The sequence below is a fragment of the Pectinophora gossypiella genome, chromosome 2 (assembly GCF_024362695.1).
Source record: "Pectinophora gossypiella chromosome 2, ilPecGoss1.1, whole genome shotgun sequence".
NCBI lineage: Eukaryota > Metazoa > Arthropoda > Insecta > Lepidoptera > Gelechiidae > Pectinophora > Pectinophora gossypiella.
The window spans coordinates 15,200,941-15,226,924 of NC_065405.1; the positions used below are offsets into that span (position 1 = coordinate 15,200,941).

General features: G+C 40.5%; 1 protein-coding gene across 2 annotated transcripts; it reads left to right on the forward strand.

Annotated features, from left to right (window-relative positions):
• The first annotated feature begins 583 nt into the window (after window positions 1-583).
• Window positions 584-24,051, forward strand: LOC126378046 (histone deacetylase 6). Of its 2 annotated transcripts, none has more exons than XM_050026144.1 (19): window positions 584-729; window positions 813-950; window positions 3,614-3,703; window positions 4,614-4,744; window positions 6,893-7,076; window positions 8,242-8,441; window positions 10,505-10,573; window positions 11,778-11,970; window positions 12,607-12,666; window positions 13,834-14,027; window positions 14,702-14,955; window positions 15,354-15,435; window positions 16,857-17,003; window positions 17,666-17,789; window positions 18,140-18,367; window positions 19,708-19,833; window positions 20,188-20,317; window positions 21,114-21,973; window positions 22,750-24,051. In XM_050026144.1, the coding sequence occupies exons 1-19, from the start codon at window positions 727-729 to the stop codon at window positions 22,969-22,971; spliced, it is 3,435 nt and encodes a 1,144-aa protein (XP_049882101.1). In that variant the 5' UTR covers window positions 584-726; the 3' UTR covers window positions 22,972-24,051. The 2 variants fall into 2 exon arrangements, with proteins under 2 accessions (XP_049882101.1, XP_049882107.1); XM_050026150.1 differs by lacking the exon at window positions 12,607-12,666 and adding an exon at window positions 12,715-12,774.
• The last annotated feature ends 1,933 nt before the right edge of the window (window positions 24,052-25,984 follow it).

Consider the following 25,984-nt stretch of genomic DNA (forward strand, 5'->3'; position numbering starts at 1 on the left):
AAAGCAACTGTCCCGTTCCCGTTTCCCGCCGAAAAGCCTTTCAATTTGCCTATTTTATTTTTATTTTATCTGTGTTCTAAATATTCGGATACACGCAGTCATTAGTTACATTTTCGTATTTTTATATGTAAAAAATTTGAACATAATTTTCAGTTACCCATTGTCTTCTCTTCTTCTGAAAAATACATTTAATAAATAATTTTAGTACTGTTTCAACTTCTATTCGTATTGTTTTAAAATAAGTAGATTTTCCCATATTTTCCTAATTCAATTTGTATCCGAATATTTCAAGAATATTTATTACGGTGTTACTATATAAGACAGAATTTTACGATTTTCGCATAATTTTAGTAATAATGTTCCATATATTTAAGCGTTTTAGAAAAGTAGCGAAATGACTGCCGACAAAATTATCATCTTTAAGATCTTCGCTGTATATTTATAAATCTTATGTGCAGTATACAACTATTTATTGAAACTTATGCGCTGATATGAATGTACAAGGAAGTTTGACAATAATCAGAATTTGCATTTTTAAGCTGGTCACGTTAAAAAAAAATAAACTGTCGTATACGTCAAACTGCGTAGCAAAAAAGTCACGGTCGGTTCATGCAGTTTTTTGCTTTCTTGGACGTTTTGTGCAATATTTGAAAATGATGTTGTGCTTAAATTATTGTCTGCCATAAATTACTGTAGTTTTCTAACATCTAAACTATTTTCTACGCCATGGTGAGTCAAGAATTTTAAGTACTCGAGTTGGCGCGCGGTGTCTTGTGTTTACAATGTTTATTTTTGGGGTTGTTATTTTGTAGTCGACCCCATCGCCGCCGCAGCCGCGCCGGTCCGCCGGCGACGGCAAGAAGACCACCCCACCTACCTCCAACATCGTAACCAGGAATGGAGCACGAAAGGCCAAGATACAGACACGAGCGATGTCAGCTGGCGCGAAGGTTGGCTTTTCCTTCCATTAAAAAATAAATAATAATTGTAAACAGCTCTTATAATCTATAAAATATGTTTTTTCATTTCTAGTCCATACTTAGATATACATTAGATAACTTTTGTGAGCTATTCTTTTAAAAACTAACATCTATTAAAACAGGTGTTGGAGGTCTGAGGGACTAGAAATAAGTAGGAGTACTAATTTAAAAATAATTATCATATTAATCCATGCTTCAAACTGAATGACTTAATAACTTATAAATATAAATCCAACTTTATAAGTAAACAACAAGGTGACTTGAGAACTTATATTCATAGTGCATCTAAAGTTTGTTGATTCTAGTTGGTCTTGGCTATTGACACACATCAATAGTTGTAAAGCTAAGTTAGAGGCCATTAAAATATACAAAACTCTGGCAATTGGTCAACTAAATACTCTATTATACATTTTCTAAATGCCTATACCCAGAGAGGGTTAAAAATGTGACATTGAAATATTCATTCAAGAAAGACCGGTCGCATGCTAGGGAAAAAACAACCTAGTGTCCTTTAGGCTGCACCCATATTACCTTTATGGTACAAATATACTGTAATGAGAAGTTTGGGAATATATAAAAAATATACAGATAGGCAATTTCTTCCAGGCAACATTTGGGTATATAATAATAATAATTTTTATTGCCAAAAAAGTGGGTACAATTCTTTCCTTAAACATAGCTTAGTATTAGACCCAGATATAAATAGGTAGGTACCATAGCTGACTAAGTATAAAAATACTTGTATTACAGCCTATGATGCCTCTCTCCTAGATATTTATGTTATGTTAAGCTAGCTAGTATTCATACTTATGTTATCGAAACAAAGAAATACAGAAGTTTTTGAATGACTTATCAAAACAAAAAAATATAAAATCTACAGTTTGATCTCTTGTTGATTTTTATTATCTGTCTTTTTGTAACAAATTTTCAACAGCACTCAGTATATTTGTTTCACAATATACCTATATAATGTACATAATATAGCACAATAAGTGATAAGGTGTACCTTTGCAATCAGTATTTATACAGTTGATAAATTAATCATAACTGACTTATAACTTCAATTAAACTGTCTTATCTTATTTGCTGTTGTGTAATGTAATATAAACATAATTCTAATTAAAGTGAGGTTTACACTAGTGTAAATGAAGATTGTTATACTTATAAATGCTTTTATTTAAAATGAGGGACTTTCCAGACTACATTCCCCAAAAAAACTGTAGATGGCGCTGTACAGTTTTGTCTTCGTTTTATCTTCTGAGTTCAATGATAACTGACATATTATTATGCATCTTTTATCTTTGTTTTTGGGTATAAGTGAGGACTCTTGTTATTACACCCAGGCACAACACATCTTCCACCCATTATTCATCATCATCATCAGCCCAATAACGTCCCAACTGCTGGGGCACGGGCCTTCCCTATGGATGGATAGGGAGATCGGGCCTTAAACCACCACGCGGGCCCAGTGCGGATTGGTGGTTATTAACGACTGCTAATGCAGCCGGGACCAACGGCTTAACGTGCCTTCCGAAGCACGGAGGAGCTCGAGATGAAAACATTTTTTTTTTGTGGTCACCCATCCAATGACCGGCCTTTGCGAAAGTTGTTTAACTTCAACAATCGCAGACCGAGCGCGTTTACCGCTGCGCCACCAAGCTCCTCACTTATTACCCATTATTATTCTGTACAAAATAAAGAGAAGAAATATAAGGAGCAACATTATTCTGTACATTACTGATCCAAATATCAAGCAACAATTGTTTTTATAAAAGTCTCTTCTATTACATTATATTTTTGCATAATTATGTACCTACCCCCAAGCAATGACAAAATAAGCTCAGTGAAGCGTCACATACTCTGTTTTTGAATATAACCCTGAGCTTATAATAATTAAGAAACATTAATTTATAAATTGATTTCTTTATAATGTAATATTTATTTTATTATATTTAACTTAACAACATTTTACAATTACATTGTAACAGTTATTATTACAATAGGGTATTTAACTGGGTTAAAGATACATTTTAAAATGATTGATTTGTAGATTAGAGAAATAGAAGCTAGTCTGAGATGATCAAAACTCAATCTTAATTTACTTTTCGACTTATTTTCGATTTTTTATTTATGATCAAGTAACAATGTATAGGACTTTGGCCGCTATTATTGATGACGTCACAGGACAGTATCAACAAACTCCACTGAAAACTTTCTTTTTGATGTTTCGTTAAAAGTATCTCATTTGAAAAGTATCACCATAAGGTTCATCATATCCAGCTTACGACATCGTATCAACAGTGGCTGCAAGTTGTCTTTGATTACTTGTGGCTCTGCCCACCCCATTAGGGATTACGGGCGTGAGTTTATGTATGTATGTATGTATCTCATTTGACTAGGTTGTCAAGTATCTTTTTAGTAATAAGATAACGTACCGTAAGCCAAATTGGGCTGGTTTTCCTGTCTCGGGTTGGAAGGTGAGGCAGGCAGTTGCTTCTGTAAAAAAAACCTGCAAAAAAATATGATGTGAATAAAATGACGTAAAACTGAATGTGTGGGTATTGTATAGTCTACTTAATTCAGAAGTTTGTAAGTCATGAATCAAGTATTATATTTTATTATCTGCATTGCAGCCGTCGGCGTCGCTCGTGGCTGCTAAGAAGAAAGCCTTGTTGAAAAAGAAACAAAACATTGACACTGTGATAAGGGATCATTATCAGATTGTAAGTTGTATTCATTTTTTTTTTGTAATTTACAGAGATTCTAGTCAGGGGCCGGGTCACCAGCGGGCTTAGCACCGTAAGTGCGCGACTCTTTCTCGCTTCGACATGCGTCACCCGTCACTCTCTCACAGTACTGCACAGAAAGAGACAGACGATCTCTGTCTCGGCGAGAAAGAGTCGCGTGCTTACGGTGCTAAGCCCGCAGGTCGCAGACAATGTGTCACCGTAGATAAAAGTGCAGTGGCCACATGACCTAACCTGTCGCCCAGATCCCCCCCTCTGGGGTGTCACGGGTGTCAGACTCTAGAGCTTCCACTGCTCTGAGTCTGACACCCGTATCGAATCGGGTGGAGGATGTTATGTTAACTCTAGATTTCCTCCACCTGACTTGTCAGTGGTTTAGAGAGGATTATTTATTATTGAAAGGCCATTGACATGGCCCATTGTAGCAGTACTTGCATAGCGTACTTCAGTAAATATTCAAATTCAAAATATTTATTTCGGAAACTAGTCCATATTTAGTTAGTAACAAAAAGCTTAACCTAGTATTAGTAACAGATTCGAAAGACGACAACATAAAAATAAACTACATGAGGCCGGCCCGAATCACCGAAGCCGCGGGCAGCTATGTAACAGCGTGCAATCGCATCCAGCGGTTTAGCAGCGGCGACTCGTACCGGTCCACCAATGCGCTCATGATGGTGTTGGGGCTGGCACGCGCACGGCGCAACAGAGACGCACAGCGCTTACGCATGATCGCGTGGAAGTCGTCTACACGCGCCTCGCAGAACATACCGGAGGCGCTACAGCGTCTCGGCAGCCCCAGCAGCGCTCTGAACGCATTGTTGTATTGCACTCTCAGGTCGCTGTATATACCTATATTTGATTTATTGTATAAAATCTTCAACAGGCCATGGAGTGTAAGAACAAAGTGAAGGGCCCGACGGGGTTCGTGACGGAACCTCGCATGGCTGAGCACCGCTGCCTCTGGGACGACAATTACCCTGAGTGCCCGGAGAGGCTCACTAGTGTCATTGAAAGGTGAGAACAATACCATCTCATAACATAACAAATACTTTATTGCACAAACAGGAAAATACAAAACAAAAGGGAAATAGAAAGAGTACAATAGGCGGAAAGAGTATAATAACCTGGAGGGGTCTGCACTACAACCGCACGGCGCGAATTAGGTCTTCAACCAACAGACGCAGCGACTGTATAGTCCGTTCAAGAATGATCTTCATAAAAGGTAAACAAATATGGCTGCCGATATTTTTTATCTGTGTCAAACTGCATACTAGTGAAGTGCTGAATTGATTTTAGCTCAAGTTATTTTATCAAAATGAACTGACTCTCTTGGGTTGTTTGAATATTTTGTATGATAATATTAAAATATATATTGTAACGGACTTTATCTACGTAGAAAGACGTCATACGGTTATTGGTCTTCTTCTATCGTGTGGGTTTGTGAGGTGGATTACCAACCTCATCAACCCTGGTGTCAGGGTTATTATTGAGCCGCCAAAAGCCCCTGACATGACTCATGTAACGACTACATACTTACATCAGTAAGTAGTAATCCAACGGCTTAACGTGCCTTCCGAAGCACGGATCATCTTACTTTCGGACAATCAGGTGATCAGCCTGTAATGTCCTAACCAAACTAGGGATCACAAAGTAATTTTTGTGTTATAATCGTGAACCCAACGCTCAACCACTGGACCACGGAAGCTATTGGTCGAAGCCGTCGATATAATTGGCGCTGCGCACGGCGCGGTTATCGAGTCGCGAGGCCTGATAATAATAGATATTTTAACAAGAATATCAATAGTGGAACGGCCTCCGTGATCCAATGGTTTAGCCCAAGCTCACGATCCGAAGGTCCTGGGTTCAATTCCCGGTGGGGACATATCACAAAAATTACTTTGTGGTCCCAACCACCTCCCTACCTACCACAACTACCTTTACCTACCTTTGTGGTAGGGACCACAAAGTAATTTTTGTGATGTGTCCCCACCGGGCAATCACATGCAAACTCCCTAGTTTGGTTAGGAGATTACAGGCTGATCACGTGATTGTCCGAAAGTAAGATGCTCCGTGCTTCTGAAGGCACGTTAAGCCCGTTGGTCCCGGTTACTACATACTGATGTAAGTCAGTAGTCGTTACATGAGCTATGGCTCAATAATAACCCAGACACCAGGGTTGATGGGGTTGGTAATCCACCTCACAACCCACATGATAGAAGAAGAGAATAGTGGTTGTGGGTTCATTGAGAAATTCTTTCCTTTTCGGCGAATAAGAAAATGAGATAGTGTCTACAGGAATTAGCTCGATTGTAAGATATAATCCATTGTAAAACGTCAGCTATAAAACATAACCGGTATGTAACTGTAGTTAATGTTACTTTTTATACACAACAAAGCATGACATACAATTAAAACTTTCTGTATCAGAGCATATTTAAATTACATGGATATTTATAACTTGTCTATTGTAAAATTGGTATCTATACCGTTGATTATACGGTTGAAATTGCATCTTCTGTTCAATTTAACTAAGATGGGTTGCATAATTATCATAACATGACCTAAAATAACATGTTATAGCTTCAAAATAACAAAATTGTTTTGATTTACATTAACATTGTGTGACTAATAGCTCAAAAAACCCCAATCACGGGTAATCTGTATAATAGAAAGTCAATAGAAATGCAGAGGTAGACCTAGACGAACGTACATTGACCAAGTTGGAGATGTCCTTAGAAAAGGTTCACTAAGATCTACTCTGAACCGTCATGCGCGTATGAAACGATTGATGAATGTGGAGGAAGCAAGAGAAGTGTGTCAGGATCGAAGCAAATAGAATTACATAGGTGGGATATATGCGTAAGTTTATACAGCCATAGGTTTTTGTTCCCGTACGAAATGTATGAAAATAAAGCTAAAAATGGCCTAAAACTCTTGGGATTGCGTTCATTGAGAATATGTATAAGATGGTAATTTCAACTTGATACCTCCATGAGAAAAAGGGTCTTGACAGCCGGATGGACAAAAAGTGATTCGGAATCCTAAAAACACACATCCCGAGAAATGCATTATCGGAGGTATGCCACCTAACCTGTATTGCGCTGGTTTTCCCTGCGCGGGTTGGAAGGTCAGACATATTTATCGTATTGTATAAACTTCCAGATGCAAAGAACTGGGCTTGATAGAACAATGCCGCCAGTTCCCTCCCCGAGCCGCTACCAAGCAAGAGCTGTGCACGTTGCACTGCCCCAGTGTCAACGATATGCTGTTGACCACCCACCGGAGTGAGGACCTGCAGTACCTGGAGGACTTGTCTGCTAGATACGACGCTGTTTTCATACACCCTGTGAGTTTATATCTATGACTAGATTTCGCGTGTGCTGTGTTTGTTCGAACCTACCACTTTGTGAGCGGCCATCTTGTTTTTGGTGGTCGGATTCGACCAAGATTTAAATAGGTTTTACAAAAAGAATCGTTCCAGGTGCGATAGTTTTGCCATACTGTAGGGTGTCTCCCTGATGCGGAGCAGTTTTCCAAGATCTGGAAGTTTTCCCATACTCACCGGAAGGTCTTGATCACACCGCCCATACGTCATTTTTACCCCTGAACAACTCTGTCAATAGTGAGTCAGTCAGTCAGTGGGTCTCCAGCTATATTTATGTAGGAAGGGACTTCGTCTTCTTCAATTAAAACACTGCTCTTTAATTCGTCTTTTATTTTAATCGCACCCACGCTACACACCTTCACATTTCGCCATCTTATATTATGTCTATATAAGAAAGTAATACCACTTCCGCCTCCTATTTCCGTCTCTCTCACTCTCTCATACTTTCTCGCTCCAAACGTTCCTTTTCATGTATCATACCTTTCCATTCCCACATTTATATCTATGATACCCTCTTCCTCCTGCCCTTATATTGCCACTCTAGGTCGCGTCGGAACATGTTCCTCTTTCATTCATTTCTTTCCGTCGTCATCTTTATTGATGCTATAGCACAGAAAATATTATTCCTATTTTAAACATCAACAGCACGTTAATTTCTTTCTAATCTAGCTGTACAACATAGTGTTAAGTTTATTATCCCCCTTTTGTATGTACAATAAATAATTAAAAAAAAAGATCTCGGTACTTACAGCCTTCACACACATATCCTTCTATACACAATCCGAAATCATCACGCTATGCCACTTTAAGGTTGTTGTATTTATAATTTGTACCCGCAATCTTTCAATTTTTTTTTAATTTTTCCTCACCTTATGGTTGTCCGGAAGAAATCGCTTTAAGCGATAAGGCCGCCATTTGCCATTTACTTAGTTAAGAGTCTTTTTGTATTTATTTCTTTTTATTTTGGTGCAATAAAGTGTATTTGTGTTGTATTGTAAGGTTAGCCCAGGTTTACGCAGTCGTGGGGAACAGTTAGTAGTTGAAAATCCAAGACATCGATACATGTCCTTTGTCCCCTCGCTTTGGGTGTTCCTTATCTATTTTCTGAGCAGGATATTCTTTCCAGAGTACGCACGAGCTGGCACTCCTCGCGGCGGGCTCCACAATAGACATGGTGGACCGCATCATATCGGAGTCAATACAGAACGGCGCGGCGTTCGTGCGGCCGCCGGGACACCACGCCATGCGCGCGGAGCCCTGCGGGTACTGCTTCTACAACAACGTGGCGCTCGCCGCTAAGCATGCCCTGGACAAGGGGGTGCAGAGGTCAGTTTTCATTTCCTTTACTGTAATGGGCTGTATTGAGGAGCTCGGTGGCGCAGCGGTTAACGCGCTCGGTCTGCGATTGTTGAAGTAAAGCAACTTTCGCAAAGGCCGGTCATTGGATGGGTGACCACAAAAAAAAAAATGTTTTCATCTCGAGCTCCTCCGTGCTTCGGAAGGCACGTTAAGCCGTTGGTCCCGGCTGCATTAGCAGTCGTTAATAACCATCAATCCGCACTGGGCCCGCGTGATGGTTTAAGGCCCGATCTCTCTACCCATCCATAGGGAAGGCTCGTGCCCCAGCAGTGGGGACGTTAATGGGCTGATGATGATGAATGGGCTGCCGGCGTCGGTGTTTCCTGAATCTTATAACCTGGGGTCCTTTAAATCACGGGTGAATAGGCATTTTCTGGGTAAGCTCGTTCCAACGACGATCTCTTCTTCTCTTTGTGGAAGAACGAAGTCAAGAGCAAACCCATCTTAATTTAAAAAAAAAATATTTATCCGACTGCGGCGAAGCAAAAAGGGTTATGTGTTTGACCGCTATGTACATATACGGGTGTCAGTAACATCGTAACGAATACTCAGGGGGATGATTCAGACCATGATTCTGAGTTAAGTATCAATTGGAATTTTCCGTCTGAATCACCCCTCTCAGTATTTGTTACGATGTCACTTACGCCTATACCGTATACATTCATTTGTACTACAGCAACAAGTAAGACTGGGCACCCTCAGGCCTGTTGTCTTAAACGTTGTACCGGGTGCGAGCCTTCAGCGCTCCCCATTTGTCCGGCCAAGTAGTTAATGCCATCTGCGGGAAATCTACAATAAGTCACGTCATAAAAAAAAGGAACAAGTAAATACTTAGTCTGTCTTTGCAGTTAAATGTGAGTTATTATTGTAATTATTGTAATGAATCTTTATCTTTCACTGTCCGCTTGTATAAAATTTAATTTGTCAAACTTTGTAATTGACTAGTCTACGAATAAATAATAAGTCAGGAAGAGTAACTATGAACAAACGCCGGCGAAATATTGGCCCCACGACATTCTAAAAGATCGTAAATCCATAAAACCAATCAGTAGCGATTCCGTGACGCGCTTCATTGCGACAAGCGCTGTGATTGGTTATCAATAGCAACCACAATAGAGGTTGGTGCGTGTGTTTCCGGGGTTCTCAAATCAAGGATGTTGTTATGCAATGCATGGATGAGTATAAGTAAAAAATGGACGAAACTAACGGTGGATTTAATAATTTTTAGTGTTATGTATTTCGGATGAGGTGTGTTGCTGAATTATGTATTCAAGTAGTATTATTATATTGCATGTTTTGTGTTTTGAATTAATTGGTATTTAGTAAAAACAACTATTCAATACTTTAATTTTTTACTTGGATGATATATAAATATAATTACAATGTTACTTATTATTTACTGGAATAGGATGGAAGCCGATCATCCTCTCTTCTTTCGTAACGAACTGCTTTCATTTTCATTTTGTTTTCATTTTTGGGCAAAATAAAAAAAGGAAATTTCGACAAGACTAAATTACTGAAAAACTTATATTTTGCTGGAAATTGATAATATTACTTGACTGCATAGTATTAAAAATTATAATTTACCTATCTGAATATTAAGCTAGGAACTTCTTGAATAATGCGGACCAAAGTACAATGTGTTTACGAGAACAGAAATGTTATATTTACCGATGATAAGTTATTCCAATTATCTTTTTGCTGCGCTTTTTTCGTTTCCTACACCAACTAACTACACATGACGACATTTTACATAATATTTCACTGTTTTTTCCATAGAAATATAGCATAAATCGAGCAATGACATACGTTAGTGACGGCGCGAGGCAGATTGAAGTAGGTGCGAGTAGTCATTTTAAGCCCCGCCCACTCAGTGTACATTTTAGTGGCGTCAAATTGTGAGCGTTGTTACTCTTCCTGACTTATTATTTATTCGTAGTGACTAGTATAAGATTTTTAACATCGCAACTTCATTTAAGATTATGTATAAGCTGTAAAGTTTGCAATAAACTTTTTTTTTCTAATTTCAGGATTTTAATAGTTGACTGGGATGTACATCACGGCCAAGCGACACAACAGATGTTTTACGACGACCCGAGGTAAACCTTATTTGTTCCATATTTCTTTGTCAACTTTTCTCCATCTAAATATATAAAAGGAGAAACTGACTGACTCACTGACTGACGTATCAACGTACAGCCTAAACGGCTAAACGTAGGCACTTGAAATTTGGAAGAGACGTAGCTTAGGTACCGCAGAGGTGCACTAAGAAAGGAATTCCCGAAATTCCCACGGGGACGGGAATTAGCGGGAAAATCCTTTTGTATGAAAAATCTAAACCACTTAAGTTAGACGCTTGAAATTTGGCATGCAGGTACCTTAGTAAACTTAAAGCTTAGTTGCAATAGGATATTGCAAAATTCCCACGGGAACGGGAGTTAGCGGGAAAAAACATTTGTATGAAAAAAATCAAACCGCGTAAGATACGAGTAGATGTTTTCAATCTAGCATGCATGCATACCTTAGTAAACATAAAGTTTAGTTATGGCTGTATTTTGAAAAATGGGAGTTAGCGGGAAATAAATGTTGTATGAAATGCGGAGTTTCCTATCAAGCAAATCGTTGCTTAAATGGAGCCTCTGTGCACCTGATGATGTAAAAATAACTAAGATAAAGAAATAAACTTTTTTTTATGAAAAAATCTAAACTGCATAAGTTACATTCTTGTAATTGGACATGCATTCCCACGCACAAAGATCTCTCTTTTATAACACGCCACGCGGACGAAGTCGCGGGCAAAAGCTAGTATTATACATATGAAGAAGCATATATTATCATACCTTTATACCACAGCAATAAAGGCAATAGTGGCATATTACTGCTTATTATATTCGTGGTATGATTTTGCTTCATGCTTTTATGCTGTTTTGGGAGCAAATAAAAAACATAGAACACGTTCAGCTGCTTGTCTTCCCGGGCATATCGTAAAATCCGACGGAGGGATTGTGTCCTCTAAATGACGGACTAATGTTATGGGCGATAGGCTGATCCCTTATCACCATAAGGTTCATCATATCCATTTATTTATTTATTTGTACATAATAAAACAGACACAAGAAACATACAAAGAAAACGGATAGTACAGGCAAGCTTATCTCTAAACAAAGAGATTTCTTCCAGCTGACCTACGTGACAAGAGACATGCATCCATCTTAGAACTTCGTATCAACAGTGGCTGCAAATTGTCTTTGATTACTTGTGGTAGGTCGTCTCCGAATAGGCACCAATCTGCTTTTATTCTAGGGTGGTATACTTCTCGATCCATCGCTACGAGCACGGGTCGTTCTGGCCAAACCTTCGCCAGTCCGACTTCCACTACGTCGGCTGCGGTCGAGGCAAGGGATACACCTTCAATGTGCCTCTCAACAAGACTGGTATGACCGACGCTGACTACCTGGCCATTTGGCATCAGTTGCTGTTACCTATGGCTTTTGAGGTAAGAGGGTACTCTCTTCTAAAAGACCAGCAAATTCAAATTCAAAACTATCTGTATTCAGTAGGTTCTTCTTCTTATCGTGTGGATTGTGAGGTGGAAAACCAGCCTCATCAACCCTGGTGTCAAGAGTTATTATTGAACCGCCAAAGCCCCTGAGATGACTCATGTAACGACTACTAACTGACATCAGTAAGCTTAACGTGCCTTCGAAGCACGGATCATCTTACTTTTTGGACAATCAGGTGATAAGCCTGTAATGTCCTAACCAAACTAGGGATCACAAAGTGATTTTTGTGATATTGTCCCCACCGGGATTCGAACCCAGGGCCTTCAACTTTTATTCAGTAGGTAATATAGTTAAAACTACTACAGCTTCTGTGTAGCCGGGGAAATGAATAATCTGTATATATTTTTTTCTTTTTCTGAATAAAAATAAACAATAAACTGTTGCTGTGGACAGTGGAGCAGCGTGGTGGAGTATGCTCCATACTCCCTCCGGTTGATTGAGAGGAGGCCTGTGCCCAGCATTGGGACGTACATAGGCTGTTTATGTTATGTTATGTGTGCAATAAACTGTTTTATTATAAGTAATATTGTTATATATTCATATTTTTTTTCTCATGCCCTCCACGCCAGTACCAACCGGAGCTGGTCATAGTATCTGCCGGGTACGACGCCGCAATAGGATGTCCTGAGGTAAAACATTCCCTTCTACGATTACTACTTAGCGTATCTCTCTTACAGTTCCAACCCCAACTGATTGTCGTGTCCGCTGGCTTCGACGCGGCCTTAGGCGATGAAAAGGTTAGGTATGTTTGTTAGTAAACATGCTTGAGTGCGAGAAACATGTTATAGGGTTCCAAAAACATGAGTTCGAAAATCACGAACCCGCGACTTCACAATACAAATACACTTTATATTGCACCAAAATAAAAAGAAATAATCTTCTATTGGGCTATCTATGACTATCACCCCAGACTAGCTCAATTGGGTTCAGGTCTGGGTGGCAACCAAACACAGCATTTCATGTCCGTTTCTTTTTAAAACTCGTCAATTTTGTAAATGTCTTCTGTGAATTGCCTTTTAATTAATTTATATAACTTGTTTTGTTTTTTTTTCGGAGATTTAAATAAGTCGTTATCTGTCAATAATCTCTTCTGTTGTACAAATTCCAGATACAGATTTTTCCGATAGTCCAGTAACCTCTGCTACGGTTTTGTACAAATTTATATCTTGCTTAAATTTATATATTTTTTAATTTATTTATATTTGTGTTCAGTGGAATTTGGGTCCAGTTTCTTTTTTCTATAATATTCATACACGTTAAAAGCCATTTGCTTGCACTGGCTATTAATTTTGGGTCCGAAGATATTTAGGCTCATTTTGAGAATGTAATCTCATGTATAACTCTCATAAAGCGTCCAGAACTATCAACACGAGCTATCGCTAACCGTGTAGCGAGCGAACTGAATTAAAACAAAAATGCGCCTGCCGCCCGCACCTCTCTCGGTCCCCGTTGTCGCCATACCCCCGCGCCCCTGCACGGCCCAGGTGAAGTCTGATTTAGACGGTCTACCTATAACATAGTTGATAAAGCAGAAACGAGAATTTGCACAAAAAAGGCAAGCCCATAGAGAACATAGTTAAATGGTAATAGGCTCGCACCCTATTTCATGAGACTTAAACACAGCTGGCGAGAAATGGGTGACACTGTATATACTATACATCTCTGGCTACCCTTTCGGGGATACAGGCGTGATGCTATTTTATGCTTTGTTATGCCATTTTATGCTATGTCATGCAATTTTGTGCTATATTATGCAATTTTATGCTATGATATGCAATTTTATGTTATGCTAACAGGGTGAAATGGAGATAACTCCAGCCTGCTACCCGCACCTGCTGAACATGTTGATGTCGTGTTGTCCCCGCGTGTGCGTGGTGCTGGAGGGCGGGTACTGCCTCGCCTCGCTGGCCGAGGGCGCCGCGCTGACCCTGCGCACCCTGCTTGGACATCCGCCGCCAAGGATTGAAGCGTTGCAAGAACCTTGCGACGAGTGAGTGCTCTTTATCTTACTGTTATTGTATTTAGATGAAATTCATTTCGAGCAATAAGAATTTGAACTGCTTTTATCTTATACAGATTGTATGTTTTGGTATTCGTGGCGTAAAGAATATTTAATGTGTTTTGCAGTTAGTAAATTTGTTAGAATTCAGTCAATCAGTAACATATCATAATACTAGAAGATGTAAGTTTTGTTTTTTTAAATTAACAGCCGTCAATCATCTGTCCCTTTCCTTTTCGGCGGATAACAAAATGACAGGTATAACTTAAAATAAAATTAGATGGCGTCTGCAGGTACGTGACGGGTAATCGACAGGCATAAAATTTATGGAACACACGTCACTTTTAAACAGAAATCGAAAACAACCGTCTAAAAATTTTACACCGGCCTATAACCCGACAGAGTTAAGTAGACAGCACGTCAAACGGATTGCATACCAGCGAGATGCCTATTTTATTCGCCCGGGTTTTTCATTCGTTTTAAAATTAACTTGTTGACAATCATCCGTCCCTTTCCTTTTTGGCGGATAAGAAAATGACAGGTATAACTTAAAATAAAATTAGATGGTGTCTACAGGAATTAGCACCATTGTCCATGTTGAATTGATAACTAGACGTTCTGTTTACTATTACTAACAAGACACCTTCCTTCTCACTTACTTGCAGAATAAGAGAAACGATCCTCAACTCAATCTACGTACACAAACCTTACTGGCGTTGTTACAACTACCAACAGACTTACAGCACAGACAGTAGTATACCAAACGTGTGCGACAGAGAGAAACAAAAGCATACAGTCTGCGTTAAGTGGGAGGGAGACGAAACGAGGCCAGAACGCTTCGCCACGAGGGACTGCTATCCCTTGCAAGATGACGCGACGAAGAGGAAGATTAGGGAGAGGCTCGATCATTTGAGGATTGGTGAGTTTAGTCGAGGATAATATTTGAACGGAAAACATTTTAAATTATTGCACAAACACTGCAGGTCAGTCTAAAATACCGCCCTCGTACCCGGTTCGTTACCACGCACTATTGCTAAGGAAACCTATTGAACCAGGAACGAGCTGGCGCTGGAGCTGGTGCGGCGGGCTTTGAACGGAATCTTGTTTTAGAACCTAATCTATATTAGATAGATAGATAAAATACTTTATTGAGCACAATGGACACAAAATACAGAGATAAGGACAACATATACAGAAAAGCACAACAGGCGGCCTTATTTGTGTTTGTAGATATCATATGTGTATTTTTTAATAAAAATGTATTTTATTAAACCCAAATATACATAAATACGTTTTCATTTGTCTTTATTGTTGCAGTAACGGACTTATCCCTACCTAAATATCCAGTTGGTTATATCTACGATCAAGCGATGCTGAAGCACAAAAATATATGTGAACCGTAAGTATTTAAGATGAGGGTGGATATTCGAACACCGGTGATCTATATTATTACCATTAACGGAAAAATACCCTATATTTTTTGCCTTTTTGCAAATATTCTGTTAGAACTTGCGTAAGTTGACGACATACTTAAGTCCTTACAGGATATTTGCAAAAAGAATATAGAAAATAAAAAAGATTATATGATATTTTTTATTCAAATTCAAATTCAAAAATATTTTTATTCAGTAGGTACATTTTGAATCGTCAATTTTTACATAACGAACGTCTCATCCGCCTAAAACTACTGCAGCTTCTCACAACCTGTGTAGCCGGGGAAAAGAAGCTGCAAGAAAAACCTCGGCACAGGGCCCTAGACGTTCTTTAAAAATAAATAAAAATAAACGTAAATATAATATCTATCTTTTTTACATATGCGAAATCGAATCCACCACCACCTATCGTTTTTTGTCTTATACGTTGGCCTAAGAGAAAGCTCGGTGAGGTGTGGGTACTTAGTTCACCTTGCGATGGATGTACAATCATAAGTAACATCGTGTACCCACTTTACAACCCTGTCGCACTATCATATTTGACATTTAATGAGACTTACGGTTTAATTTGTCAAAAATGTTAATGTGACATGGTATCAAAGTACATATTAGTGTGGGATATAGAAATAACACGGGATATATTTTAAATGTCTTTACTCCTTTTATTTTACACACTCCTTATATTATACCCAAATCATTCCACCATCGACTCCCCTCTCTTACTTTAAAAAAAAAAACCGCCTTACGTCCCATTCATTAACCATCCTCCTTTCATACCATAAACAATCAAATTCCCATTCATTATCCTTCCATAGTATTCTCACATTCCTACATAACTACTCGTGACCATACCACTGACTACCCTAATTGGGATATACGACTATTCACGACACATACATATGTAGAAATTGAGGTTGGGTATAGAAAATAAGTGGATGTTAACTGAGATACTAAGTTTATTTTTCTTTTTTACTCACATCACTAATTTAAGAGCCACGCTCTTATCGGTTAGCATCCTCCATGCTTCTATTTTGGGAAAAATAGAGCAGTGGTTTCCCTCTTGCCTTCTGCAAGTACTCAGTACCGCAGTACTGTGTCTGACGCGAGTGGGATGGCGCCCAGAGTAGTCTATTTCAAAGCCGTACTAGGACTCCTGTCCTTCGCCTCTGAATAGTACTGACAGTTACTGCTGCCCTCTGTCAGTTTCCAGGTTTCTTTTTCTCTATTTTTTACAAAATGTTCACCACCTGACACATGTCATCGCAATCCATCCGCCATTCCCCCCTTCCTTCTCTTCCCCCTGACATCCCATCTCACTCACACACAATCTGTACAATTCGTTCCATCGTCCTAGTCATCCTACAAAGTGTCCTGTTGGCTATTGCAGCGGTCACGTAGAATGTCCAGAGCGTATAATGCGGATTCACGAGCGACACCGCGACTATGGACTGCTGGATAGAGTGCACCACTTGCAGGCCAGGCGAGCCACCGACGACGAGATACTGGCCGTTCATACTGACAAGCATTTGAACAGGTAAGAAGGTCGACAAACTTACAACGAAGGTCTTTCCAGGCTAAGCTCCTCAAGAACAATATAGATGGCGCTGTAAACATTTCCCTTCGCTTAACCTTCTAATTGAGCACCTAACGCGGGGGTGTGCTGCCGTCAAAAGATGTTTCGAGATACCTTCTTCTATCGTGTGGATTGTGAGGTGGATAACCAACCCCATCAACCCTGGTGTCAGGGTTATTGTTGAGCCGCCAAAGGCCCCTGACATGACTCATGTAACGACTACTAACTGACATCAGTAAGCTTAACGCGCCTTCCGAAGCACGGATCATCTTACTTTTTGGACAATCAGTTGATCAGCCTGTAATGTCCTAACCAAACTAGGGATCACAAAGTGATTTTTGTGATTTGTCCCCACCGGGATTCGAACCCGGGATCTCCGTATCGTGAACACAACGCTCAACCACTGGATCACGAAGGGCGTTTGTTTTGAGATACCGTACAGAGCATAGTACCCCGCTAGCGACAAATTGGTACTGTGACTAGGGATCCATTGCGTCGCGCTGTGCAAACTTCGTTAGCGCGTTTCAGGTCAATTGTCAATGCCATCTGTTGCACGTGTGCGGAACTAGCTCATCAACTAGTTGGGTCTTACCGAAGAAGTTTATGTACATTGTTTGTTATAGACTAAAAGAGTTGGCGACAACTAAACTACGTGACCTAAACAGTCAGAAAGATCAGTACGACTCCGTGTACTTCCACCCTGACTCGCTGGAGAGTGCCGCGGTCGCCGCTGGATGCGCTATACAGGTAATATTGCTTACCTGTTGTTTTTTTGCTTCTATCTGATAGATGGCGTCGCAATTAAAAATCGCAGCGAAAAGATTTGCCAGTCTGTGTAGGGATTTTGCGTTATCTGAAAATGATGAAAAGTAAATCGTCGAATGAACGACAAAAAATGTGTCGTTTTTGCTGTTGGTTTCTTGGGTATTGTTATTCAAAAACATCAAAAAGAAACATGTATACATTACTGGCGGACCCCGCTCTAGGGAAACCCTGTATCGCGGAGAATCCACATAGATCTTTGAATATAACCATATACGTAAATAAGTTCTTTTATCGCACCCAAAATTCTTCACGATTCCTATCATCATCCGTAGATGGTAGACGCGATATTTTCCAACATGGCCGGCGCGGGAGTGTGCGTGGTCCGTCCTCCGGGGCACCACGCCGACGAGGACGCGCCCAGCGGCTTCTGCCTGCTCAACAACGCCAGCGTCGCGGCCACGCATGCGCTGCGAGCGCACGCCGCGCGCCGCGTGCTGCTGCTCGACTGGGACGTGCACCACGGGAACGGCACGCAGCACCTCACACTACACGATGACCACGTGAGTACATACGATGAACCACATAAATCCCACACCACCCGTCACGCAAAAAAAAATCAAAAATATTTATTATATATTACAAAATTGGCTTACGTAGTCAGCGCTTTTTGAACGTCAAAATTTAAATTACATATTATGTAACTAGCTGTAAAACTACTACCACATCGGAATCTGTAACGCTGAGGGAAAGACGTGGCCAGAAAACCTCCCAGCACAGGGCCCTAGTCCTACTGTTTCATGTTTTCCTTTCTTTTTTTTAAATCCAGTTTGTATATACATAATTTATAAACTTAAATACAATGGTATTCCGGTTGCAGTCGGTGGAAGGAAAGTGAAAAATAAAGAGTTTATGTGACTTTATCACGCACTCTTGTAACGCTCACCACATAGATATGTGGGCTAGGGATGGGAGAGATCTCCCATCCCTAGGCCACTCCGTCAGGAGTCATAGCTTCTACAAGTACCCAACAATCACAAAGAGAAATCGAAAACGACTGACTCGGACGGGACTTGAACACGCTTCGACTGGTTTTATTTTCGCTTCAACTCTCGTCACTCGTTACAATCTTTCTTCAACTACACATTTTTAAAATTTTTAAGTTTTCTCTTTTACTTTTGTTACCCCTTTACTAATTATCTTGTGACATGACTTACTCATGCTAGCACTAATTAGTTTACTCGTATATAACTCAATTTGTGTGGTCGAACACTGATTTTCCAAGATACAGGCCTTTGTGCTTAGTTTGGATCAACAGAGTTTAACAATTGTGTACAATCTTTACCCACTGATGTTTCCTAAGTGTTAACTAATTGAAACTTGTACAAGTCTTGCACATTAAAGAATTATATTATATTATTTTTTTCTGTTTCTTTTTATGCAAGTTTATTCATAAAAGTGTAACTAAAAACAGAACGGTTTGTACGTACACCTAGGGAATCGTCGTCTTGATATACATCAAGACTTACGCACCTACACTCAAGATAGACCACATAAATAATCCTTCTTTACCTTTGATCGGTTTTTTCTTGGCTCCAGACTTGCCCGAAGGCCTGAGATGGAACTCGCTCGCCCAGAAGGTGCCTGTTTACTCTGGGCTTGAAACTTAAATGATCTTTGATTCGGTGGGCACAAAAGCATTTGGTCTCGGCTACCATTTATGTAGTCGTCAATAACCATATCAAGGCCTTTGGGCGGTTCATTAGTAACACCAGGATTGAAGAGCTTAGTCATTGACCTCACAGGCCATACCAGAGAAGAAGACGAAGAAATTCGGCAAGGAAATATCCTGTGTCGTGCAGAATATTAGTAAAAACCGTACTCATAAATGCGATTATTTCAGATTTTGTACATATCGATCCACCGCTACGACCACGGCTCGTTCTTCCCGCACTCCAAGGACGCCGACTATACCGTCGTGGGGGAAGGCAAGGGGGAGGGGTACAACGTCAACATACCATGGAATAAGGTGAGATTGGCCGCATAATGATGCGAAAACTGGAATCGGTTTGAGCACAAAGTGACTATGGAAAAATTTTAAGCTCAAGTGTCTGTAAGCTCTGGGGGGTTAGGGGTTTTAATAAGACCACATTGAAGCCCTTTACCGGACTTGTTCCAATGAGTTACTAATTTATTTTAAGCGTAGTTTTCACTAACACAGTTGGCTCGACCATTATAGACGGCGATACGGTCACTACTCACGTTGGTCTAACAGAATGCTCGGTGAGGTATGGGTACTTAGTTCATCTTGCGATGGATGTACCTTCGACTACCGCAATTGAGATATAGTTGTGAGCTTATGTTTGTAATTTTTCTCCAACAGCGCGGTATGAGCGACGCGGAGTATCTAGCGGCGTTCACACAGGTGGTCCTTCCGATAGCTTACGAGTACGATCCGGACCTGGTAATCGTGTCTGCAGGGTTCGACGCCTGCGTCGGGGATCCCTTGGGAGGTAAGATCTTCCAATTTCCATATTATGATGTCAAGGCTCGGTACGATCCACTCTGAGCCGGTGTGCGTGTATGAAACGATTGATGAATGTGGAGAAAGCAAGAGAAGTGTGTCAGAATCGAAGCAAATGGAGTTTCCGGTGGGAAATAGGCGTGAGTTTATGTATGTGTCCCCTGAAATAAAATCTTTAGCTTGGGCACATTTTCTAAAAAGTTTTTATTAGATCATCTAAATCTAATCCAGCCTACAAGATCCCACTGCTGGGCAAAGTCCTCCCCTTCCTCTTTCCATTTTTCGCGGTCCTGTGCGTACTAGCAAAGGTCCAAGGCGTCGCGCCATCACTTTCGAGGTCCACCACGACGCCTGACTTAATTGGGAGTGGGTCGGACGTGTTTGACCCTGAGCAGTGTGCACGGATCGTCATGCATTGGGTGCCTCATGACGGGTACAGGCGTCGTGTAAGACCTCGAAATAGATGATCTAGCTTGAGAAAATCTAGGATTCTGCTTTAAAAGCCCACAAAAAAGGCCACATCGAAGCAATTCATCTAAAAAGCAATATTTCTATTTGTCATTTGTTTGTATTACGCACTTTTGTATGCCCAAATGTCAAATTGCAATATTGCTTTTTTAGATGAGTTGCTTCGATGTGGCCTTTTTAACCTCCCATATAAAATTAATTAATAGTTTCGGTGTTTTTGCAAATGAAATGACTGATATTCCATTTGATATGCCTAAAATTACGTCTAGTATTGCGAAATTACATAATTTTCAACATAATATTCACTTGTTCCACAGGTTGCAATGTATCCCCGGAATGCTACGGTCGTATGACGCAACTACTCCGAGGCCTGGCCGGCGGCCGCGTCATGCTCTGCCTAGAAGGAGGGTACAACGTCACCTCCATCTCCTACGCTATGACCATGTGCACTAAAGCCTTGCTAGGCGACCCCATACCCCACCATTATGACCCTAAAGTAACAGTCCACTGGTCTGCAGTAGAAACCATCAATAACGTCATCAAAACCCATAAAAAATACTGGAAAAGTTTAAAATTCCAACTCGCTTTGCCTCTAGAAAACGTTCTAGAAGATCCCTTGCCTTCTAGAGGATTGATTGTAACAGAAGATAGCACAGAAGTTTCCCTCTCATCTACATTAGATGATTCAAACAAATCCATAAATAGAACGTCGAAAAGCCTAAGCGACTTGAATGGTTCTCTTGAGACTCAGTTAGAACAGCTGACTTTAAAACCGAAATGTGAAGACGGGATCCACTGCGGGACTGACGACGAAGAAGAACCAAAGAGTTCCAATGTCGAATCTAAAGGGGAAACGAAAAGAGATTTGGAAGTCGAAAAAGATGCTGGCTGCAAAAGAACGAGGGTGGAAAAAGAAATTGAAAGTAGTAGTAAGGACCAAGGAGGTTCAGCGCAAGGAGGTTCGAAGCTTCAAGAGACGGGTACTTTAGTCGATTATTTAGCAGAGAACATGCAAGCGATAGTGGACGGAGAGATGTTTGCAGTGATTCCGTTGCCGTGGTGCCCGCATTTAGACTCGCTGTTCGCCATCCCCAACGATGTTAAGTTTGAGCAAGGGACCAAGTGTGTGGAGTGTGAGGAAACTGTAGAGAATTGGGTGTGTCTGCACTGTTATGTTGTAAGTATAAATTAATTGATTCTACTTCTTTGGGCGATCGCATATTTTATGTTCAGTCAATGAGTGATTTTGTTTTGGACCATATAAGGTGTTAGTGACACCGTAACGAAATTTCCTGTCGGAAAATTCGTTCTTATTATACATTGCTTCGTAAATCTATCTATCTATATCAGCCTAAATTTATATCCAATTTTGGACGTAGGCCTCTTCCATGTTTTTCCATTTCCGACGATCCTGGGCTATCGACATCCAGCCATATCCTGCGTGCCGCACAATGTCGTCCTTCCATCTCATTGGTGGTCTTCCTCTCGGTCTAGTCGGCCTAAAGAAAGACCCAGAGGGACTGCGGCGCCCGATACGAATTAGTGCGGGGCGGAGAGCTACCGTCCTATACGAAGTATTATTCTACGCCTCGCAGGACTGGCTACAAAGTCTGGGTCTGGTCGAGAGAGTAGCCCAGTTGGTAGAACTCTTGCCTCTCACTTTGAGGTCGCAGGTTCGAATCCAGCACAGGCCTAAACCAATGATGACGAATTAACTTGAAAAAAAATATATCACGTGCTCAGCGGTGAAAGAAAAGGTCAGACAGGCTGTCGCTTCTGTAAAAAACCAGACCTGCCTGTAAGGTCAGGTAAGCGAACCCTGTGAGAAACGGGATAATGCTAGGAGATGATGATTCTGTCTGGTCGAGATCCGCGTTCTAGCAGCCGAGAGGTTAAGAAAGCTCTGCCCACGGATACATTAGGGTTTTAAGATACATGTCATTTTCCCTGTAGGTTGCTTGCGGGCGCAGCATCAACGCGCACATGCAAGCGCACTACAGCGCCACCCAACACGCGCTAGTGCTGTCCCTGCTCGACCTGTCGGTGTGGTGCAACGCGTGCGACGCGTACGTCGACAACGCGTTGTTGTACGACGCGAAGAACAACGCGCACCGCTGCAAGTTCCACGAGGACATGCCCTGGTGTTACCGCAGTGATACGCTGCAGCTGCATTGAGGGGGGGTTACGTATTTTATCCCGTAAATTAGTAACATACTGAACCGGGCTTGACACCAGGGTTGATTAGGTTGGTATTCCACCTCACAGCCCACACGATAAGAAGAAGTAACATACTTGCTGCAGCGACTCAGATCCGAAAACTGTCAAGTAGCCAATTCACATGATAAGAAAGAGAGCATATATCATAGTTAGTCAGCATCGACTGTACGATCACGAGCATTAATATGTATACACTTTGGTACCATGTCACATTAACTTTTTTGACAAATTGAACTGTAAGTCTCACTAAATGTCGAATATGTTAGTGCGACAGAGTCCTTAAGTGGGTACATTATACAGGGTGTTAGTGACATCGTAACGAAAACTTTGAGGGGTGGTTCAGGCCATGATTCTGAGTTGATATCAAGTAGAAATTTCCGTCGCAAAAGTATGGATTGGAAAATAATTAAAAAGAAAAGAAAAATTTTCATGAATTTTTTGACACGAAATTCCACTTGATATCAACTCAGAATCATGGTCTGAACCATCCCCCTCAGTATTCGTTACGGTGTCACTAACACCCATACCTACTTATATGGCTACCGTATGTACTTGTACGGGGTGTAAGTGTCATTGTAACGAATACTGAGAGGGATGATTCATCTGATTATTCTGAGTTAATATCAAGTGGAATTTTCCATCGCAAAAGTATAGAATTGAAAATAATTTAAAAAAACTAAAAAAAAAACATGAATTTTGCGACGGAAAATTCCACTTGATTTTAACTCAGAATCATGGTCTGAATCAACCCCCTCAGTATTCGTTACGATGTCACTAACACCCAGTATTGCTCATGACCGTACTTGCAATAGTCAGAAGCAATTCTCTCGTTGCAGATAATTGTCAACTATCGGTGGGCAACAGTACAACACGCAATCATCAACGTATATGTATTAACATCTCTAAAATCCTACTAAACTAGCTAATTTAAGTATAACTAGTAAAATTTAACAAAAGGAGGTATTTTTGTAATGAATAATAAAAAAGGTAAAAACGGAATGTTACGAGTTAAACTTAACTATAATGAGGGTCTTTCCAGGCTACCTTCCCTAAATATACTATAAATGGCGCTGTTCAGTCTTGCCTTCGTGGATCATCAGCCCATTAACGTCCCCACTGCTGGGGCACGGGCCTGCCCTATGGATGGATAGGGAGATCGGGCCTTAAACCACCACGCGGGCCCAGTGCGGATTGGTGGTTATTAACGACTGCTAATGCAGCCGGGACCAACGGCTTAACGTGCCTTCCGAAGCACGGAGGAGTTCGAGATGAAAACTTTTTTTTTGTGGTCACCCATCCTATGACCGGCCTTTGCGAAAGTTGCTTAACTTCAACAATCGCAGCTCCTCACCTGCCTTCGTGGATAACAGACATCTTGTATCCTTGTTTTTAGGTATAAATGATGACCCTTGTTATTAAGGAACACATCTTCCGCCCATCATTATTCTGATCAAAATAAAGAGAAGCAATATAGGTAGCAACATAATTCTATTCATATCTGATCCAAATATCAAGCAACAACAGGCTAGTTTGCAACTAGTCAAACCAGTTACTTTTTACTAAGTGTCATACATACATAAACAGCCTATATACGTCCCACTGCTGGGCACAGGCCTCCCCTCAATCAACCGGAGGGGGTATGGAGCATACTCCACCACGCTGCTCCACTGCGGGTTGGTGGAGGTGTTTTTACGGCTAATAGCCGGGACCAACGGCTTAACGTGCCCTCCGAAGCACGGAATCATCTTACTTTTTCGGACAATCAGGTGATTCAAGCCTGAAAAGTCCTTACCAAACAAAGGACAGTCTCACAAAGTGATTTCGACAATGTCCCCATCGGGAATCGAACCCGGACCTCCAGATCGTGAGCCTAACGCTCTAACCACTAGACCACGGAGACTAAGTGTCAAAACATTAAATTACAAAGGAAATTATATGAAAAAGTACATTTTGATGTCACAGAAACACGTGATAAAATGTCGGGCTTATTACGGTTTTCTTGATTTAAAATCTTAAATAAGTTAAATAGAAAATAAAAGATTTTCTTTATTTAGTAATCAGAATATCATAATTAATCTTGAACCTAGTACGGTCACGAGCATTAATATGTGTACACTTTAGTACCATGTCACATTAACTTTTTTGACAAATTGAACTGTAAGTCTCACTAAATGTCAAATATGTTAGTGCGACAGAGTCCTAAAGTGGGTACATTATATTGCTCATGACTGTACACTACCCAGTTATGATACACCTACCATTAAATTATATTTTTGAATAATTATGTATCCGATTTTTTACTATATACAACGCCATCTATATTCTTTTCGGAGAACGTAACCTTAAAAGTCGCTCATTGTAAGTCGTAGTGCTAATTAATTAATCTGTCCGTCATATTTCATTCCAAAATTGTATGGTTTTCATGTTTTATTAGGTTGTTATTTATTTATTGTTTTGGATTGTCTATTGTTGTAAGTGTTTTTTGAACAATACGCACACTTCGCATACTTGAAAACGGGGGAATTTGACGTCACTCGTGAAACCGCAAATATATCCAGTTAGAAGGTCGGCACACCCCAAATACGCCATACATAATCTCTTCACCTGGTGCAACCTAACGCGTAAGAGTGAGCGAGACATTATTTTACGACTGTACCTTCTGGTATTCTATACTATTACCATATACAGTGAAACTTGGTTAAGTGGGACCTGGATAAGTGAGAAACCTCCATAACTGGAACTCATGCTGAGGTCCCAACACTTTGGCACTGAATTACCTCTGTTAGTGGGACGAGGTAAGCCTCTATATCTGGGATTCGTTCTTTCGATTTATCATCATAGTTACCTCTATAACTGAGACAGCGAGTAAATTTTATATGCATAAACCTCTGTAACTGAGATAACATTGTTGTTTACTCATTCTTATTCTACCCACAAATTCCACACGTAATTCCAAGTACGTAAGTACAAA

What these genes read in the sequence shown, in the direction of transcription:
- LOC126378046 (XM_050026144.1), top strand. An exon ending in CTGGACAAGGGGGTGCAGAG is followed by an intron (nt 8,442 to 10,504) that starts GTCAGTTTTCAT and finishes TTCTAATTTCAG; the next exon opens with GATTTTAATAGTTGACTGGG. An exon ending in TTGCAAGAACCTTGCGACGA is followed by an intron (nt 14,028 to 14,701) that starts GTGAGTGCTCTT and finishes ACTTACTTGCAG; the next exon opens with AATAAGAGAAACGATCCTCA.